The 12,611-nt window shown below is 38.3% G+C and overlaps 1 protein-coding gene across 1 annotated transcript; it reads left to right on the top strand.

The window, feature by feature from the left end:
* Positions 1 to 5,064: 5,064 nt before the first annotated feature.
* Positions 5,065 to 7,196, top strand: LOC124645213. The gene is made up of 2 exons (XM_047184994.1): positions 5,065 to 5,236; positions 5,821 to 7,196. The coding sequence occupies exons 1-2, from the start codon at positions 5,142 to 5,144 to the stop codon at positions 7,076 to 7,078; spliced, it is 1,353 nt and encodes a 450-aa protein (XP_047040950.1). The 5' UTR covers positions 5,065 to 5,141; the 3' UTR covers positions 7,079 to 7,196.
* The last annotated feature ends 5,415 nt before the right edge of the window (positions 7,197 to 12,611 follow it).

The following is a 12,611-nucleotide window of genomic DNA, read 5'->3' on the forward strand; positions in this document are numbered from 1 at the left end:
GTTTTTTAATTTCAATAGCCTCGCGAATCATCCTAGGTAGGAATCGGTTTTCTCTTGCAAGGACTTGTGGTTTATCAAATCTGATGTAATGCTGGGCCTTGTCTAGTGTGTGTTCACAAACTGCTGACTGTCTGGAACGGCGGTGTTTGACATCGGCGATGTGTTCTTTTACGCGGGTCCCTATGCTTCTTTTAGTTTGGCCTATGTAAGAGAGACCACAATCACATTCAAGCTTGTATACACCCGCATCTTGTAGAGGTATGTGACACTTGACAGGTGGTAAGAATTGACTGATCTTCTTCAGCGGCTTGAAGTAGGTTTTGATTGAAGAATACATACACACATACCTCTACAAGATGCGGGTGTATACAAGCTTGAATGTGATTGTGGTCTCTCTTACATAGGCCAAACTAAAAGAAGCATAGGGACCCGCGTAAAAGAACACATCGCCGATGTCAAACACCGCCGTTCCAGACAGTCAGCAGTTTGTGAACACACACTAGACAAGGCCCAGCATTACATCAGATTTGATAAACCACAAGTCCTTGCAAGAGAAAACCGATTCCTACCTAGGATGATTCGCGAGGCTATTGAAATTAAAAAACATCCAAATTTCAATAGAGAAGATGGCTGGTGCATACCACCTGCTTGGAATCCCATCATAGAAACTATTAAATCAAAATCCAAGCCTACAACTGCTCGACCTATGGATACAGTGAGCTCGTTTTGCGTGAATCGGATTGTCAATAATAATCAACAAAATGTAGGGTAGCTGTTTGTAACTAATATATCAAGACGACCAACACCTTAGTCTGCCCGTGACCATGGATGCTGTAAAGGATCCGAAACGTCGGGATTAAATAATATTAATATAACACGATAAAATCCGTAAAAGTAGTTTTATTTAAATTTCAGAGTAGCCTTTAGGGGTACAAACAAACAAACCAACAAACAAAATAAACCGGCCAAGTGCGAGTCGGACTCGCGCACCGAGGGTTCCGTACAAATGCTGTATAGATAAAAAGTGAGTTTCGCGCCAACCGTTCAGTTTAGAACAATCATAGTTATGGTAATTTCGTGAGAGTCAAAATAGTTAATATTTTTTATTTTATAATATAACTAAAATAGTAGGCCAGTACCTTGTAAAAGTTATTTTATTGAAGTTATTTATATATGTTATGGACCATGTGATTAATTCGGGCATTATAAATAATGCCCGAGCATTATGAATAATGTCTAGCTTTATCGGGCCAAGTGATTAATAATTATCTTAACTTTATTATTTATCACATTGCACGGGCATTATTATATTGCTACATGACAGTTGGGCAATTTGATAATAAAGCAAAAAATTGAAGTTAGTGACGAAAACGTATCCCACGTAACGGTTGCCCGGGTAACTGGGTTGAGGAGGTCAGATAGGGCAGTCGCTCCTTGTAAAGCACTGGTACTCAGCTACATCCGGTTAGACTGGAAGCCGACCCCAACATAGTTTGGGAAAAAGGCTCGGAGGATGATGTGACGAAAACGTATCGCTGCAAAACCGACTCCACGTAGTCTTGTCTGTCCTACCCCTAGAGTGCAATTCAAAACCGCGTAAGTGTGGAGGGGCGAGGCGGCCTGCGAGCTGAGGCGCAAACCATCTGCGACGATAAGCTCGCATGGGACCGCCGGAGCCCCGCAGCACCGGAGCCGTGACAGAAGCCATGCTTGCTGCATGTTGCTTGCTTACATTTTAAACGTACTGAGTTAAAAAATTAGAAGCTAAATAAATAAATTTTATGATGTCATTTAATAGTATTTTAGAAGTTTACTGTTAGAATGCATGCTAAAAATTTAGATGCTAAAAAATAACCATCATGCGGAGTTGTATTTAGAGTGGTTTACTTAGAAGAGAACGAGTGGCTGAGATAGTATTATTTAGATGCTCGTTAATTGTGGCTGACTTAGTAATTAAGAAGGCAACATACATTATTCGGGGCGAATAATTATATTAAAAAGGAGCCTGTTTAATAAGCATCCTTTAAATATGACTTTCCTTAACTTTGAAATGCAAAAACTAGTGGATTTTTAAGGCAGAAGTCCTTCATAATTAATCCAAATCATGAGGCTGATTATTTAAGTGGTTTAATATTTAGTTAATTTTAAATTAAATGGCAATAACAATAAAAAATTGAATATAAATATGTTATTACGTTGCTTGTATTACTTTGCCCAAAAGGTCATGGGCAATATGTATAGTGCCCGGTCAATTTGATTATTTGAATAATTATTATCAAATTGCACTCTCAGATTGGGCATTTTTCATAATGACCGGGCATTATGTATACTGCTCAATTTATCACTTGGTCCATAACATATACAACATTTTATAGTCATCATTCAGAAATCTGATTGAAAATAACTAATTATGTCTTAAAGGTCATGGGGCATATCTGACCCGCTTTGTAAAAAGTGGCGGACATGAATCAAAGTAGTTTTAAATCGTGGAGAATGGTATGACGTTTCTTTGAATATAAATATTTTATTAAAATTCCATGGAGACGAATGTCCAGGATCGTTTGAAAAATATAAAAGACAAGCAGTTTCAGAGGATTGTACAGGTTGTTTTTACTGTTAAAGACATTTCATAAAGAAGGAAGGTGCCAATCCGGATGACCAGGATTTGATGAGGATGTGGAAACCCTGAGAAATCGAGGGCAACTATCAGAAATTGTAGGCATGCGTAGGATTAAAACTTGATTCTCAGATGTATGTCTGGTGATACTATCAAACAGTGAAGGTTTAGAGCTTATCTGATGATGGAGACGTGAGAAAGTCGAGAGAACTCGGTATGTTTTAGTTACGTCGTGTTTGGGCTTATATTATTCGTATTGATGAGAACTTTTCACAAAAGTTAAAAATAAAAACTTTTTACAAAAAAAAACAACTTCTAAAACAACAAGAAAACTGTTTATATGCATCGGTCTAGATCTCGGTGGTTAAATAAATATAGATGCATCCTCTAGACACCGACTTCTAGACCGATGCACCTAACATCTTTTTAATTTATTTCTTGCTTTTGTTTTCTTGTTGCTTTTTTATATGTTTGAAGTTGGATTTGTTTGTACAATACTACAAAATAAAATAATGCCGACTTTATAAAACAAAGAAAGGGACAGAATTACACTTTTGTCAAGGCTCTAGAAACGTAAAGCCAGCAGCCCCGAATCCTACTCTCTAGAAGTCGTTGTTACAATTCGACAGCTACAAGTCGTCAGGCGGTCTGCTTTAACCCAAGTTAGTAGTGAATTCTCATCACCTAAAATAAAATAAGCTCCAACACAAGGTTACGTTATAAATTGTAAAGGAGTTCCCATAACTATATCTGATCTTAGCTGTCGATCCCACAATGGCAGTCAAACCTATCTTTGTGGAAAGTCTTCGCCAATACGAATAAAATAAGCCCAAACACGTGGTAGTTGCAACATACCGTTCGGGAGTTCCCTTGACTCTCTGTAGTCTCCATAATCAAATCAGCTCCAAACCTTCACTGTTTACCAGTACCCTCAAAAATACACTCACATGTCTGGTTATGACTCGATGCGTGCCTACAATATTCAAGAGTTGCCCTCGATTTCTCAGGATTTCCATCATCAGATCCTGACCTGATGACAATGGAAATAAACGGCGAGTATACTCTTTCACTACAAAGAAATGATTTCTCAAATCCGTCAAACTTGGTCGTTTAAATTCCCCATTGAAATGAGGAAAATATTTGATGTATACACCTGATTTTCTCTAGATTCCCATGGTTCACATTGATAAGACTAATGCCATAGTAAATCAGAGCCTTTATCATTATACTGTGCTATATTTCGTTCGTATCCGCCGTGGGTATGGTTTTCATACTAAGGTGCCCAATGACCTTTGAATGATTTAAAATTTTTCACAGTTTAGAGGCCATTATATTTAAGAAGTGTTTGATATGAATTTCACTTTTTATTCAAAACTTTAATATCTCTACGCGTTCATGTGAAAAAGGGTAGGTAGTAAGTTTATAATTATTAAAAAAATATTTTATGTCATGTAAGCAAAAATAATATTTTATGTAACTTCAAATTTATCATTTTCGCAATTTTTCCTTTATCTGTACTATATAACGTTGCTTCGTGCCGAATTTTAAGATTCTGAGTTCACGGGAAGTACCTTGTAGGTTTTGATTCCCTAGCGTGTGACGGAAATTCGTCTAAGGTGTCGGTAAAACTGCTGTATCTTTTGATCGCGTTAACTTAGAGGTTTGATTTTTTCATTGCTTAAAGGGACAATAGACCTAGGTATTTGGTATAAATTTCAATTTGGTACCTTTATTCGTTCGTGAGAAATAAGGTAGTAAGTTTCATTTTATTAAAATATTTTTATTATATTATATAACAAAAAAAATGAGATTTTCGCAATTTTTCCTATATTTGCATTATATAACAATGCTTCATGCCAAATTTCAAGATTCTGAGTTTACGGGAAGTACCCTGTAGGTTTTGATTCCTTTGCGAGTGTCGAGAATTTGTTGAAAATATCGACATAATCGGTTGTATCTTTTGATTGGCTTGGCTTAGAAGCTTGATATTTTCACAGCCTAAAGGGACAATAGACCCGAGTATTTCATGTGAATTTCAGCTTGATACGTCCACGCGTTCTTAAGATAAAGGGTCTTGACAGACAGACAGACAGACAGACAGACAGACAGACAGACAGACAGACAGACGGACAACAAAGTGATCCTATAAGGGTTCCGTTTTTTCCTTTCGAGGTACGGAACCCTAAAAAATATTTTCTCTTTATTATATTTGTATAGAAGTACTTGTATTATGCACCCACATGATGCAAACTCTAGTACATACTTACAATTGAAATCACAATGCATCTTTGATTGCAACAAAGAGTTCTTCGAACTTAATTGAAAAGCGTTGGGTAGGTACTGTTTACGAAACCGTACTCATGACAAAAGGCTGATGCATGCTGTATGGAGTAAATTAAAATTATCGTTCTAATGGGTGCTTAATGTTGTGACGGATTGCACGGCCACGGGCACGCTTACAACAGCCGTGGTTAACACACTTAATGAGTTTTGTGGAACCTCTCGTACAAGTGCGGAAGTTTTAATGATGCAGGCCGTGGAAATATACATGATCGTCGGAGCAACACTTATGACCACGTCATTGGGAACACTACAGAATTGTCTTCGTTACTGCAATGAGTAAGATACTTTGATTTGGTTGCCGATAAGTCTGAATGTGACCGCTTCAACTACTTTACTTAAACTACTTATAAAACTATTTAAAACGGACATCGAGATAAAAGAGTTCCCTACGGGTTACTTAGGGAGCTCAGACTATAGGTGGATGCCTCATGTCTTGCAAAGTTGCAAACTCGTGCAACCCATGTTTCCTCACGAATGATGTTTTCTTCCACCGATAATTACTGACCCCTTTTGATACCTTTGGCGAATGGGTTCAGTTTATGTACATATTTACATGACGTAAAAAAAAGCCTTATTTATACATATATACAACTAAAAAATGGCATCAAAAAACTCCTCATCGCTGCCCACCGGGAGTGTACCCAAGAGGCTGGCAGCATTGCCACGTTGGATGGCAATGCTTTGGCGAATTAAGTAATGGCCTAGGTATATATTCCTATACCTTCACTTATCAATTGGTAGTATTCTTGGTTTAGGTACCTTTTTACCTAGGTTCTGATAACACATTACCTGTGTAACCGTATCTAATTAGGTATACCTTGTATAAAAACCTAGTCTTACAGTAACATTTTGCATTTCAGTTCACCTGAATATTCTTCAATTCCATCAGACTGCGACTGCCAAAATCGATTACCAACGTCAAATTCTCATATCACTAAATCTAAAGAAGACAGTGGAATTTACTACGAGCCAGTGAATCAGAACTATTCATCTCAGGACCTCATATTACGTTTCTTAAACCACAAAATTCTCATTACAAATACAAGTCAATCATCCGCTGTTCAAGATAGACATGATGAGAATCACAGCAGAACTACAAATAAATATAAAAGAACAGACGGTAATTACCCAAAATCAAAAGAAGACAGTAATGAGCAACTATTACATTTATATTTAGATCTAGATTTAGATACTACAAAAAATAACAACAGATCGCAAATAGAAGAGTTGAAAAAAATGATCGAGAACTTCCAGGCTGTTGAAAAAGATTTATCGGAATGTATAAATCTCCATATCTACATATTTTCAAAATATGTCGATACAAATATGAAAACAAATACTAATTGGGGTCAAAATGCTAAAAATGATAACTTATCAAATTCTCTAGTGTTAACTGAGATTCAAAGTAAGTGCGAACAACCTGTCAGTATCATCAAACAAAGTATCTATCAAATACAGCAAGGATTTTCACAAGAGGAACCAGCCGGTGAGTATCTCCAGAAAGAGGAAGAAATAATTAACAGAGTTGAGTCAACAACCAAATATACAACTGGAAGTAATAACAGTGTAGATGGAAAATCTGAAACAACAACACTAACGACACATTCCACTGATGATGTGCCAGCAGAAACTATTCACGATTACGATATTACTCCGACTACATCATTTTATGATCATTCAACATTATTTGATGATAATCAAAACTTCAGAAGTACAACTATGCCAGAGAGAACATTATTGACCGAAGAGGACATGAAGATACCAAGAATATTAACGAAAGAACTTTCAAATGGTTCCGTCACAAGTGTAGTGGATGGTTACGAAGAAATTCCAAATTCAGACTTTATAACTGATGTAGTGACATCAACTGTCTCGAACAATGCAGTCAGTGTGTCTAACAGTGATGAAATTGTAGAACCTGATCTGGCAGAAATTAATGGAAGTCTATATTTTTCCTTTGGGGATGAACACATACCAGCCCGTTTTATTCAACATTTGAATGGGTCATTAAATGTGGCTTTAGATGGCTTCTCGATGTGCAATCATGTGCTAAAAGTAAACACGTCTCATTTTATGAATTTGCTATGTAAATGTATAAGTCTTCAGAATTGCACTTAATTAGCAACGAAACAAATAAAGTTACTAAAAACTATACAAACCTCTAAGTTCTAGATTAAGGACTTTTACCGATATATCGGTTTATGTTACTGTAAATATAATTGCATCTTTCTTCGAAGTAGGTTTCATTTTTTTTTTATTTTGTCCCGGAATTCCCAATAGGATAAAAGTGAAAGTTAGTATGAACTAGTGAATTTATTTTGGTGAAACTTGGCAGTATAATATAATTAATTATTACAGAATAAATAAGTAGGATGTCCTCAGGCACGGTGGAGTGATGACTTGCGCAAGACGGCTGGCAGGAGCTGGATGCGAGAAGCCGAAATCGATCTCAGTGGCGTGCACTTGGAGAGGCCTATGTCCAGCAGTGGACTGCGATAGGCTGATGATGATGAATAAATATAGGCTTCTTTTATTCGGGTGCGGGAAGTTGCTCAGTATTGATACTGTAGATATGATAATGACTTCGAGCAAGTAGGTTCAACAAAAATCTGTCTTTATGTATTGCATTGATTAAAGCCAGGAGAAAAAATATAAAATTACTAGCCGTTTTCCCGCGGTTTCACCCGCGTCCCGCGGGAGCTGCTGCCCGCACCGGGATAAATTATAGCCTATGTTACTCGCAGATAATATAGCTTTCTAATGGTGAAAGAATATTTAAAATCGGTCCAGTAGTTTTTGAGTGTATCCATAACAACTAAACAAACAAACAAAGTTGTCCTCTTTATAATATTAGTATAGATTACATTATTTCGAGCGCATCAGAAATTCTTAGGAAAGGTGGGTTGAAGCCTATAGTCTGTTTTTTAATCTCGTAGACTAAATTGACACTTGCAAAATGTCAAACTTTCTAATAATTTTGCTAGCTCTGTGGTGCAGTGTTGTACTTACGATACCGGTACGTTGAATCGTAACTTTTTACAATAAGTCATCCTGAAATAATGGGCTTATCCTTGATGATTACGCATGGCTTTGTGTGGTCAGATATCCCTGGCAGTTTGTAGCACGTCGTACAGCCATGTGTACGTACGTGAATTTTAAATATAAAACTTTGAATGAATATTAAATTCGTCTATTATAGATAAAAAGTTACGATTCAACGAACCGGTATCGTAAGTACAACACTGCACCACAGAGCTAGCAAAATTATTAGAAAGTTTGACATTTTGCAAGTGTCAATTTAGTCTACGAGATTAAAAAACAGACTATAGGCGCCTCCTGAGGCTTGATTCTGCTAATGTTACTTAAGCGACGTACGACTCTTATCCAACTAAGATTCAATCACGACTCTATTAAGATTGAAGCGTATGTAGCATTATGCTACGAGTATTTTTTCTTTTCTGTGATTCAATAATGAATCATATTGTCTGCACATGATTTACGATTGCAATATGATCGCACAACAGACTACCCTATAGACCAAATGGCTGACCAATGGCAAACCTTTTTTTTTTGGCAGGGGGAAAATCCTCATGGACTTCCCTCCACCTGGGGTCGGTGGAGGGGTTGTGCCGGACTCTTACCGGCTAAAAACCCACCCAGTGTTGCCTTCTATTACCTATTGTCGAGGGCACGGGTATCGCCAAAGCATTCTTCCGCACCCCCGACAGGTATTGGCCCGCCAGATGTTCGAAGGCGGGCCCCGTCAGCCTCTGTGGCCGTCACCCAGCGGCCACAGCAAACTTCACTAAGAGAGGCGCGCGCAACACAATGCCCCCGTCTCGAGGCCTGTTTCTGATCGGACGACAGACGCCCCTAGTCTGTCGCCCGCAGGCCGCGCCCTATGGTGGCCGGAGATCAGCCACCCTGCGACGCCCACCACGTCTGCTGCGGGCGGGGAGAGAGGAAGCAGTTTCTCTCTCCCTTTAAAACCAACACATCCTTACAAAAGGAGGCGACGGCGTTCCACCCTTCTTCGCTGCCGACCATGCAGGACACGACAGCTGGCAGCGAAACCAATGGCAAACCTGATTGGTCTTATATTAGTAGCAGAATGCCCGACAAGGTTAAAACTGCTATTGAGATTCAATTGTAATCCAATTGTCCCATTATTAACTTAGCAGAATCAAGCCCCTGAACAATAATAGCCGCAAATTACACCCGTCACTCAATGAGTATTCAAATTCGCGCCAATCCTCGAAATTTTTTCAGTGAAGTCCACACAACCGAACATGGTAATATGAGTCTATTTTATTTCATTAATCTAATAATATTTAATGGCTAGTAATAAAAGCTCCGACAAAAAAGAAGAATTGTCCTTACTCAAAATATTAGATCTACTGCCTAAAATACTAACTTTCCAACTACTTTTGCCCGAATAAAAATGAGGAAACGACCGAATGAATAAAATAGGTAAAATCTTCGAAAAATAAAGGTGACTGTTTATTGCTATATTAGGTATAATACTTTTCTACCAGCATACATTTTCGGGCACCCCGGCCCGGGCTAGCTTCGGGCTGCCAACTCGACGCACTGCTCGCGGCGCCACTCGCCGCTCGCGTTCACCGAGTCAACTCGGTTTGCAAAATATTTTAACTCGGGCTGACTTGCTCACGGTCTAACTCGAGTTAGATAACTCGAGTCGCCCATCGCTAGAGCAGATCGGCCCAGTTCCAGCGACGTGCAAAATAAGCAAAGAATGTCCCTATAATGACAATCAAATGTCTTTGGAATACGATTGTTCTTAAATTAGTAAGCAGAATGCCCGCTAAGGTTAAAACTGCTATTGCGATTTAATTTTCACATTATTACCTAACTGAGCAGAATCGGGCCCCAGATATTAGACCGAGTACCTATACATACTTACCTACTTCGAAATAAATATATAATAATGAAATGCGAGGAAAAATAGCGAGAAGAAAAAAGTTACTTAGAAGCCGTTTATTTTATAGCAAAAGTAGTAGAGAGCATTACATTGCTCAAATTAGACATCTAGGGAAGACGATTCTCTAGTAGAAGAATCCAAGGAACCATTCCTACTCCAAAATTCTTGATAATTCTCATTCTCTGACCGACAAAATTATAACAATGGGTTCAGGATACTGGTGGGGCGCCCATATTTTTGCAGGAATGTTTGCTGAGGCGAAGACAGAGGGATTCCAGGCTATCGTCTGAGCACCCGGAAGCCCAGCGCTTCTATTCATCACTGATTGAGTGACAGCTCCTACAGTGATGAGCACTTTGTTCGGTAGCCCGTGAGTGCGACGCTGGATCGGTATACGTATACTTACTAATTTTATTTATAATAAAAAAAAGTTGTTATTAATCAGACATAAAATTTGATTAGCAATCTACCTACGAGAAAAGCACGAAATTAATGCCTACTGCTCCGCCTAATATAGTATGTCATATAATAATTAGATAATATTCATATCAAAGAATTAAATCACCGTCCGCGAAAAATTTATTGCAACAGCTGCAGCTTTTACGTGCATTTCAAGGCGGGGTTTCGCGATCGATTGACCGACGACCTAGTGAATATGTAGGGCACGACTTGTGCCTTGAATTCATGCCACTATGTGGAGCCGATATGAGAATGAACCACAATAAGATTACCACTAAGATTGTAAGTTACTAAAATTTTAAGCCTTTGCTCTCGAAGTTATTTCATCATCGTAACAAATTGAAATCATATTTTGGCCATTAAATGTTGAATTTCCAAACCCCAAAAGCTGCAAAAATCTCAGAATCTACTGAACTACTTTGGGGGATTTAATTTGTTGTTCTTGGGAATTTCAGAGTACCACCCAGGCCCCTCTTCTCCACTGGGCACTATGGGCAAGTGCCCTGGGCCCCGCGATCGAATGGGGCCCCCTAGTTCCTGCCAGATTAGATAGAGAGTCCTTAAAATATCAATAAAAAAAATATTTCTAAGCTATTTAGGCGTTATTTGTAAGCGGAGGTGGAGGACTTTTGCGTCCCAAATGTCAAAAAATGTTGAGCTCGCTACGCTCGCAGCTGCTTCACTTTCTGGTCGCTTTTTTGTTTGAGTACTTTTGTGTTCCAAAACTCAAAAATGTAAATCTAGAAGCACCCTTCTAGATTTAAGACGATTTCAAGGTACCACCGTACCTTTGCAATCAATATAGAGTTAATCTAAGGATTTTATGCTAAGCGAGTTACTTTTGTAGATTATTTTTTACTAGCTGGTGCCCGCGACTTCGTCTGCGCAGGTTTAGTATTTCGAACAATATGTTTAGAAATTGTAGCCTATGTGTTATTCTGATGTATAAGCTATATTATTGTAAAGTTTCATTAAAATCCATTCAGTAGTTTTTGCGTGAAAGAGTAACAAACATCCATACATACAAACTTTCGCGTTTATAATATTAGTAGGATATATCCTATTTTTTTAAAGTTAGTAACTGAATAAAAATAAATTTAGAACCTTGTTTGTCTATTTTCTTTATATATTATCACTAAATAGTGTTTTCTCAAGGTCACAGGGGCCCCATAATCCTAATGTGCCCAGGGCCTCAAATAGTTTAAAGACGGCCCTGGTACCACCTAGGTAAATGTAAACCTATACATATACGTAGATAGGCAGAATCCAGTAAGGGCTGGATTTTTCAATCACGAGATAACTTTTATCTGAAGACTTAATTAGTTTTGACAGCTTTTATATTGAAAATATGTCAAACCATGTTTATTTCTCAGATACAGGTTACCTGATGATTGAAAAAAGCCCTTAGTCTGACAACCAGTCTAATCATTGGATATAGGGTTGTCCAGTTAATTGGGTTGAGGTCAGATAGGCAGTCGCTCCTTGTAAAACATTGGTGTTCAGCTGCGTCCGGTCAGACCTCAACATAGTTGGGATAAAGGCGCGGCTCCACCGCGGTGCACGGAGAGGCTACGCACGTGTATTAAGTTTCGCTTTGTAAGAAAATGTATGTGGTTGTGTCCACTGCAACCCACGGAGAGGCTACTCATGAATTGACGTCATTGATACACGCGTGGCTTGCTCGAACGTTTGTTGCCCGTGGTACTACCAATAGTACTACCAGTAGTACCACGGGTAAATTTTTCTTCCCGTAGAACTACCAAGCGGTCTGGTAGTACCACGGGCAAGAAAAAACTGCCCGTGGTACTACTGTCAATAATTTAGGTTTTTTTCAACCCTTTTGTTGTCACAGTTGATATTGTCATCCTAGAAAGAGAATTGAAATATATATTTTTTTATGTGGATATATTTTGGTACTATTTCGTAAATAGATCTGGTAGTTTGTGAAATTTTTCATTGCTCAAAATCGACAAGAGTCAAAATCACTTAGTTTTTTTTTTCACAAATAAGAATTGAATACCTTGGTCTCGATTTACTTGATAGGTATTTTATGCTATCCTGGTACTTGCTGAGCATTTTCGTCAGGAAATTGGAATACTCAGGTAAGTTATGCTGTCCTGGTACACGGGGAGAGCAGTTGCATCGACATTCCGAGATTTGATAGATTTACTTTTTATACTCCGGTGATTTATGCTGTGTATGATGAGGTGGGATGAAAAGTTACGTGTTGCACTCGAGTGCAAAGATTTT

Source organism: Helicoverpa zea, chromosome 31 (assembly GCF_022581195.2).
Source record: "Helicoverpa zea isolate HzStark_Cry1AcR chromosome 31, ilHelZeax1.1, whole genome shotgun sequence".
NCBI lineage: Eukaryota > Metazoa > Arthropoda > Insecta > Lepidoptera > Noctuidae > Helicoverpa > Helicoverpa zea.